The 9,329-nt window shown below is 40.3% G+C and overlaps 1 protein-coding gene across 1 annotated transcript; it reads right to left on the reverse strand.

Moving 5' to 3' along the window:
• Window positions 1-4,175: 4,175 nt before the first annotated feature.
• On the reverse strand, window positions 4,176-8,862 carry LOC143797821 (CD48 antigen-like). Its single transcript, XM_077281089.1, has 4 exons — window positions 8,815-8,862; window positions 5,878-6,187; window positions 5,376-5,675; window positions 4,176-4,204 (listed from the first exon to the last, which is right to left on the reverse strand). The coding sequence occupies exons 1-4, from the start codon at window positions 8,860-8,862 to the stop codon at window positions 4,176-4,178; spliced, it is 687 nt and encodes a 228-aa protein (XP_077137204.1).
• Window positions 8,863-9,329: the final 467 nt, after the last annotated feature.

Genomic DNA, 9,329 nt, shown 5'->3' on the forward strand with positions numbered 1-9,329 from the left:
CGACCAAACCAGCATACTCGGTAATAGTCAAGTATTGGGTCTCAAAATTTGACACCTAGCATGAGCTGTCCCTCTATGTCTTGGAGGCATTGTGCTGTCCTGCCATTAGCGTCATGTCTGAATGGGTTAGTGCCACCGGGTGGGGGGGTCATAAGAGACAGGCACTTTTGCTTGATTGTTGACAGGCTCATTTTGATAATAATGAACAAAGCCAGGATTAACATCCACTTTTCCCCACCACCAAATGACAGCAGCACATAAACTGCTTTTAATGTTCAATATTTAAATGAGGCCCTCTAATTGTGGCCTTCAAGGGTTTATGGATAACTCTCCTATTAATGTTTTCCTGACTTTGCAGTTTGTGCAAAGCTTTTATGAGTGTGGTAGTACATCAACTACACTATATAGTAAATGTTCTTTATGAAGCACTTCACTTGTTACCTTCAATTTTGTATGGATTACCCTCCTAATAATTTTTTCCCAGCTTTGCACTTTCTGCAAAGCCTTTATGAGTGTAGAAGTACGTTAACTACATTTTCAAAAATATTTACGTTGAATACATTTTTTTGGATTCAGTTGGTCATTCATACAATTAAACAGAGTTATTGTTACTGTACAGTGGAATGTAAAACTGGATTCAATTACTCATCAATAGACTATTACGTGCTCTGGGGTAAAGTTTGGTGGCATATAACCCTAAAAAAAAGTGTTCCAAAATTTATGTCAATTCAATTACTCATCTATATTTGGATGAAAAAGTGTTTGCAGATCCAATGGATGCTACTGTGCTGGCGCCGGCGGGGCCATCTTGGTGGAGACAATTTTATTATCTTTAGCAAAATGGCGGTGTCTGCGCAGTAGCATCTATCAAATTGCAGATAGATGTTACTGCACCAGCGCGGTTGGCTCCATTTTGAGATAAACATTTATTCTGAAAAAAAAAATCGTGTGGACTTGGCACTTCACTCCTGCGCAGGCATACTTCTCTGCCCTGTTGAGGGCAGAGCAAAGTACTGCAGTGCGACGGTGCCGAAAAAGGTCAGAGTAAAGTACACTGGGGAAAAATGTATTTAGTCAGCCACCAATTGTGTAAGTTCTCCCACTTAAAAATATGAGAGAGGCCTGTAATTGACATCATAGGTAGAACACAACTATGAGAGTCAAAATGAAAAAACAAATCCAGAAAATCACTTTGTCTGATTTGGCAAGATTTATTTTACAAATTATGGTGGAAAATAAGTATTTGGTCACCTAAAACATGCAAGATTTCTGGTTCTCACAGATCTGTAAGCTCTTCTTTAAGAGGATCCTTTGTCCTTCACTCATTACCAGTAGTAATGGCACCTGGTTGAACTTGTTATCAGTATAAAAGACACATGTCCACAACCTCAAACAGTCACACTCCAAACTCCACTATGGTGAATACCAAAGAGCTGTCGGAGGACACCAGAAACAAAATTGTAAGCCATGCACCAGGATGGGAAGGCTGAATCTGCAATATGCAACAGTTGGGTGGGATAAAATCAACTGTGGGAGCAATAATAAGAAAATGGAAGACATACAAGACCACTGATAATCTCCCTCGATCTGGGGCTCCATGCAAGATCTCACCCCGTGGGGTCAAAATGATCACAAGAACGGTGAGCAAAAATCCCAGAACCACACTGGGGACCTAGTGAATGACCTGCATAGAGCTGGGACCTCCGTAACAAAGGCTACCATCAGTAACACACTACGCCGCCAGGGACTCAGATCCTGTAGCACCAGACATGTCCCCTGCTTAAGCCAGTACATATCTGAGCCATTCTGAAGTTTGCTAGAGAGCATTTGGATTATCCAGAAGAGTATTGGGAGAATGTCATATGGTCTGATGAAACCAAAGTAGAACTGTTTGGTAGAAACAAAACTCACCGTGTTTGGAGGAGACAGAATGCTGAGTTGCACCCAAAGAACACCATACTGTGAAGCATGGGGGTGGCAACATCATGCTTTGGGGCTGTTTCTCTGGAAAGGGATCAGGATGACTGATCTGTGTACGTGAAATAATGAATGGGGCCATGTATCGTGAGATTTTGAGTGCAAACCTCCTTCCATCAGCAAGAGCATTGAAGATGAAACGTGGATGGGTCTTTGAACATGATAATGATCCCAAGCACAACACCAGGGCAACAAAGTAGTGGCTTCGTAAGAAGCATATGAAGGTCCTGGAGTGGCCTAGCCAGTCTCCAGATTTCAACCCCATAGAAAACCTTTTGGAGGGAGTTGAAAGTCTGTGTTGCCCAGTGACAGGTTTAAAACATCCCTGCTCTAGAGGAGATTTGCATGTAGGAATGGGCCAACATACCAACAACAGTGTGTGGCAACCTTGTGAAGACTGAAAGAAAAAAAGAAAATGTTTGACCTCTGCCATTGCCAACAAAGGATATATAACAAAATATTGAGATGAACTTTTGTTAATGACCAAATACATATTTTCCACCATAATTTGCAAAATAAATCTTGCCAAATCAGACAAGGTGATTTTCTGGATTTGTTTTCTCATTTTGACTCTCATAGTTGTGGTCTACCTATGATGTCAATTACAGGCCTCTCTTGTTAAGTGAGAGAACCTACACAATTGGTGGCTGACTAAATACTTTTTTTCCCTCACTGTATGCCTGTGCAGGACTGCAATGTCGGGGAGCCTGTGTGCATGATACAGGGACGCGTCATCCACACGAAGCAAGAAATCAAACCTGATGACAGGTTCCCTTTAATATTGCCAATCAGTTTTTTGATCGATCTGCAGAATATCAGAGAACCATCATTATCATTGTTCTAATAATAGTCATTGGTCATATAAAGAGTTACCTGTGTATTACTGATAACAGCGAGACAGGCATATGAAGAACAGGGAGACGAGCAGGAAAGCTACGATCAGTCCGGACCTCAGATACAAATAACATCCTGGAGGCAAGATATAATGATGATAGATTTGTAAAGATTCTGGAGCTTAAAGTAAAGAAGAGACCTAAGAATAAGCTAAGAAGACAGGAGATCCAGGCAGATGCAGAGGTAACATAGGGTATCAGAGATTAGAAATTATAGTCTGAACTGTAAACCACCCTACTCCAAGCAGTGTCTGGAATTACAGCTTGGGTCCATTCACTTGAATGTTGTTAAGATTTACTAATAAATAGAGTGGAGAAGTGTAGATAGATAGAGATACTCCTCAACATCAAAACTGCAACACCAAGAAGGAAGTGGTGGAATAATGGAAATCAGAGGATGGAGATATCACAAATCTTTAAATATTGAAAAATGGGAACTATATTTTCAAAACATCTGGATTTATTCATAATGGAGTATGGGCACCATGTTCAGAGTTGCTCGTACTTACAGCTCCAGCTGCTGTCAATGAGGTTATTAATAGTCATTTAAGAAATGTTCTGCTGCTGAATGTACTTGGGCAAATCACCAAGATCCACTGCTGGTAGCTCCTGTGTAATCATCCACCATTGACATCCCAGGTGTGCTTGAGGCAAAGCAAGTTCGGTGATGCTGCAGGCCTCAGTAGCACATCTAGGTCACACAAGCTGTTCAGTGTTCACAGTAGCACCAGCAACATGTGATCCAGCACTGTTGTGCTCACAAATTGCTCTTGGAATCACCACAATCAGTGTAACTCCAAGCTGTTATTGCATCTGGAATGAAGACTAGAGGGCTCTGGCTACAGTACATTTTGCCACCATAATCTCAGGAGTAGTTCCTGTGTGACATTCCCTTGTGATGGGCTCTTCATGACCAAATTCTGTTAATAATTTCATCCAATACAAAATCAGAACTTATGTTTGAAGAGGTTAGACCCCCCATTAGAGCTTCCATTGCTGTCTTACTCTGCACAATTAGAGCCTTTGAGATCGGTGGCTGGAGGTCAATGGACACCTGTATCTGGACATCTAGTTCATAGTCCAATGTCATGCAGACGCCTTCTGATGGTTTGTGTAGACATTGTGTAATGCCATAGATTTGGTATATGAGGTTTTATTTCTTGCAGTACAGAATGGATCACTCACTACGCACCATTATTCTAATCTGATGATCTGTCTGTGGTGGTGTGATATGGTGTATGGGGTATCATTCTGTCTATGTTCATATTTTTAATGATTTTAGGAGTGTTGTCTTGTTGCTCTGTATCATTCTGTGTATTCACAGTCTTTATTACCTTACAAAAGATAAAATAATTGGATTAGCTCAGTTACCATCTGCAGTCTGAATGTGTCCATGCATCTTGATGATGACTTTTCATGACTGAACATTCATGACCCCTCTGCTCTCAAAATGCAGAAAATCACCGCTGTAGTGCCTTGATCTCTAAGGCACTGTTACCAGGTCTGGGGGGGCCTGAAAACCCTCCAACCAGTCTGCCTACCACTGGTTATAAAGATGGGGCCTAAGGAGGACAGACAAAACAATAAGATAGATTCTTTGTGGGATGCTCATGCTAAGGCCAGCACCCAAGAGAGACTTGGAGAAACTCTGAATACCCTGGAAACTACTGCTGGAGGAGCCCGATACTGAAAAGTATCTGGAGCCGCATTGTCATATCGATCTCTAAATAGAAGATTGTGACTCATCTCCAGGGGCATTAATCCCGTTACTGAATTGTATGCGTGTTCCTGGATTATTTTATCCTCTGTGTGGTAGATTGTTCTATGGACCTTTCGGTTTGCATGTAATAAAGCTTCTTGGGGCAGTTCACTCATCTCTAGCTCTCTTGCTTGTATGATACCGGAGTAGGACCCCGTTACACAGTCCCTGCCGCGTTTTGCATCTGTGCATCTCTTGCTGTCATTCCAGTTTGCCATTGTTTTCCCATCCATGGGAACACATGACATTGACCATTGTTGACATCTTGGCAATCTGCAAGTTAGATAAACCAAGGTCTCTCTGTTCAAAGATCCTGTCCCTTCCAATTTGAGACAATTTTCAATAACTGGAACAATAGCGAACAAGAGGCGTCGTACATTCAACCTACAAGACCTGATCCAATTTTTTAAGCTTCTTGTGGCTACAAAAATTTTTTTTTCAATCTGGCTTTTATTTGATTATTTTCATATATTAATATCACCAGCTACTTATTCGATTAGCAGTACCTTATGGCTTGTCCTCCTTGGTGTTGCAATGTCAATGTTGAGGATTCTAGATAAATAATAGTTAACTCAGATACATATATGATGTTTTTTTTTGCAAATTCTATTGGCATTATTAGTTACCCTGCCACAATTTATCGCAAGGCATTCTCCTGCCACTTTGCTGACTCTATGATGTTATTTTACCTATAGATAGCGACATTTATTCTTTACACATATATTTAGAGAAAGGTCTTACGTCACCTCTGTTTTTCATCATATTAGCCATCCCACAAAACCATGCTGGATGGACAGAGACATTTTTCTGGTCTGCCGGGCTCTGGACTATACACAGGAACTCCATGTCCTGGTGGCCTGGGAATAGTGTTATCTGGATAGTGCTTCCATTACTATACAGATTATACTCTATGTCCTGGTATCTGTATCTCCAAGTATAAAACAAAGCTGATTTATGAGATGGAGCCAAACAATGGAGTGTGACGTTACATCGGTCTCCACTATATTCCATCCATTCCATCTTTATTGTCGGAGTGGGAATGGGATCTATAATGAAAGAGATGCAACACTGATTATATACAATAAAGAGACCAAAACGACACATAAACGCCAATAAAATATTAGTAAAATTCTGGAAAATTTGTCAGCTGCTACGGGTTAATGTTCAAACTATGCAATTTCTTGACATATTCATGTTTTTGAGATTGGTTCTAGCTCATAAGATGGATAACTGGACAAATAAACTTACTGTACACAGTGAGGGTAAAGATCGACTTGAGGATGACTTTATTGGTAAGCACGATCTCTGCACAGTACTCCCCTGTATCTTTTAAGCTCAAATTTTGGATGGTAATAATTGTTCCATTATGGGAAGCTTCAACACGGTTCTTGAATTGGTCACTGTATGTCAAAAATGAATTATTCCCAGCTTCTGCCACTTTAACTGTGCTGCCTCCAGATGTAAACTTCCATATAGTTTCTTTAACAGCAAGTGGGAGGTGGCGGTAGGCGGAGAGTTCTACGGAGCGGTTCACCAGGCCGATCACCACTGACATGGGCTCTTGATTGGTTAAAGAAACCAAAAGCAAAAATTAGTGATGACACAAAGCAATAAAAAAAGACATTTTAGTTCTAAATTCTTTTTAGCTGTTATATTCCTATGTGGCTATGCTGGGGGATAGTTTAGTGGGCACCAAGCTCACTCTTTGCCCAGGTAAAGAAAATTAATTATATGGAGGTTGCAGAGGTCCCAAAATACTGTTACATTACATTTCAAAAATGTATTTATAGGATTTGAAGTGATATATCAACAAAATATATTACCTATTGATTCCAGTCCAGCTATTTGCGTCCCCTATCTTGTGTGCCAATAGCACTTTTTAAGTCCTTTCCACCAGTTATGTATTGAATCACTTGTCCTCCAAATACATACTGCATATTGCATTTTAAGCCCTTTGATCTTTTAGTTATTTTATGCTGAAATCTGATATAACATTTTCAAAATAAAAAGTTATACTTAATATTTTTTCACTTTTTTATATATTTTTGTGTAAAATGAAAATATCTTATTAACCTAGCTGTAAATGTATCCCTATCCCTATCACTGTCTCTTCCCTTGGCTCTAACCCTAACCTTAGCCCTAATCCTAGCTCTAACACTAGTTAGGATTAGAAAAAGGTATGTAAAAACGTAACCCCTTAACAACCAGAGGTATTTTTGGTTTTGCATTTTTATTTTTTACTCCTGTTCTACCCAGAGCCATAACGTTTTTATTTTTCTGTCAATATGGCCATGTGGAGGCTTGTTGTTTGTGGGACGAGTTGTACTCTTAAACTCCTCCATTGGTTTTAACATATCGTGTACTGGAAAACGGGAAAAAAATTCCAAGTGTGGTGAAATTGCAAACAAGTGCAATCCCACAGTTTTTTTTGTTTTTTTTTTACCATGCTCATTAAATGCTATAACTGACCTGCCATTATGATTCTCCAGGTCATTACGAGTTCATAGACACGTGTAGTTTTTTTTTTTTATTTAAGTGGTGAAAAAAAATTCCAAAGTTTGTTAAAAAAAACCAAAAAAACTTGCGCCATTCTCTGAGACCTCTAGCGTTCCCATTTTATGTGATCTGGCGCTGAGTGAGGGCTTATTTTTTGCACGCCGAGCTGACATTTTTAATTATATCGTTTTGATGCAGATAAGATCATTTGACTGCCCATTATTACATTTTATTGCAATGTAGCGGCGACCAAAAAAATGTAATTCTAGGCTTTTGAATTTTTCCTCGCTATGCCGTTAAGCGATCGGGTTAATTCTTTTTTTTATATTGATAAATCGGGCAATTCTGAACTTGGTGATACCAAATATATGTATGTTTGATTTTTTTTATTGTTTTATTTTGAATGGGGTAAAAGGGGGTGTTATATTTTTTCATTTTTTAAATATATTTAAAAACATTTTTTTTACTTTTGGCATGCTTCAATAGTCTCCATGGGAGACTAGAAGCTGCCATACCCGATTGGCTCTGCTACATACAAGCGATGATCAGATCACCTGTATGTAGTAGAATTGCACATGCACTATGAGTGCTGACCACCGGGTGGTGCTCATAGCAATCCGGCAGTGACAGCCATAGAGGTCTGCTGGAGACCTCTTGTTGTCATACCAACCCATCGGTGACCCACGATCACGTGACAGGGTCACCGATGGGCGGGATTTCTGACATGCTTGCCGGAATTGCGAGTTAAATGCTGCTGTCAGAGTTTGACAGCGACATTTAACGGTTTAACAGCAGCTGGTGGATCGTGATTCCACCTGCGGCTGTTAGAGGAACATGTCAGCTGTTCAAAACAGCTGACATGCGCCAGAAATGATGTGGGCTCACCGCCAGAGATCACATAAAAGAGAGGGAGTCCGACATCAGGAGTAAATGTAAAGGGATTAACCCCTTTCTGACATTAGACGTACTATCCCGTCGAGGCGGTATGGGCCTGTATGACCACCGATGGGATAGTATGTCTAACGTGATCAGCCGCGCTCACAGGGGGAGTGCGGCCAATCGCGGCCGGGTGTCAGGTAACTACCACAGCTGACATCCAGCACTATGAACCCGGAGCGTTCACGGACCTGCAGCATTCCGGCGGCATAAGGAAGCATCGCGCAGGGAGGGGGCTCCCTGCGTGCTTCCCTGAGACCCTCGGAGCAACACAATGTGATTGTGTTGCTCCAAGCATCTCCTCCGTCCTCTTCCCTGCAGGCCCCGGATCCAAGATAGCCGCGGGGCTCCTTCCGGGTCCTGCAGGGAGGTGGCTTGCAAGCGCCTGCTTAGAACAGGCATCGGCAAGCCTCCTGCAGTGCCTGTCAGATCGCTGATCTGACACAGTACATTGCAAAGTGTCAGATCAGCGATCTGACATTTTACCATGATGTCCCACCATGGGACAAAGTAAAAAAAGTAAAACAAAAAAAAATATTTACATGTGTAAAAAAAATAAATAAATTTCTTTATGTAAATAAAAAAAACAATAAAGTACGCATATTTAGTATCGCCGCGTCCTTAACGACCCGACCTATAAAACTGTCCCACTAGTTAACCCCTTCAGTGAACACCGTAAAAAATAAAAAAAAAAACTAGGCAAAAAATAATGCATTATCATCATACTGCTGAACAAAAAGTGGAATAACACGCGATCAAAAAGATGGAGATAAATAAGCATTGTACCGTGGAAAATGTCATCTTGTCTCACAATAAATGAGCCACCACACAGTGTCATCAGCGAAAAAATTAAAAAAAAAGTTATAGCCCTCAGAATAAAGCGATTCAAAAGTAATTATTTTTTCTATAAAATAGTTTTTATTGTATAAAAGCGCCAAAACATAAAAAAATATAAATGAGGTATCGCTGTAATCGTACTGACCCGAAGAATAAAACTGCCTTATCAATTTCATGAAACGTTGAATGGTATAAACGCCCCCCCAAAAGAAATTCATGAATAGCTGGTTTTTGTTCATTCTGCCTAACAAAAATTGGAATAAAAAGCGGTCAAAAACTTTCATGTGCCCGAAAATGATACCAATAAAAACGTCAACTTATCCCGCAAGAAACAATACCTCACATGACTCTGTGGACCAAAATATGGAAAAATTATAGCTCTCAGATGGTAACGCAAAAAATATTTTTTGCAATAAAAAGCGTCTTTTAGT

Source organism: Ranitomeya variabilis, chromosome 1, assembly GCF_051348905.1.
Source record: "Ranitomeya variabilis isolate aRanVar5 chromosome 1, aRanVar5.hap1, whole genome shotgun sequence".
Taxonomy (NCBI): domain Eukaryota; kingdom Metazoa; phylum Chordata; class Amphibia; order Anura; family Dendrobatidae; genus Ranitomeya; species Ranitomeya variabilis.

What these genes read in the sequence shown, in the direction of transcription:
- LOC143797821 (XM_077281089.1), bottom strand. Translation starts at nt 8,862, where the DNA reads ATGACATTTTCCACGGTACAATGCTTATTTATCTCCATCTTTTTGATC. An exon ending in TTATCTCCATCTTTTTGATC is followed by an intron (nt 6,188 to 8,814) that starts GCGTGTTATTCC and finishes ACCAATCAAGAG; the next exon opens with CCCATGTCAGTGGTGATCGG. An exon ending in CTTTACCCTCACTGTGTACA is followed by an intron (nt 5,676 to 5,877) that starts GTAAGTTTATTT and finishes CTTTCATTATAG; the next exon opens with ATCCCATTCCCACTCCGACA.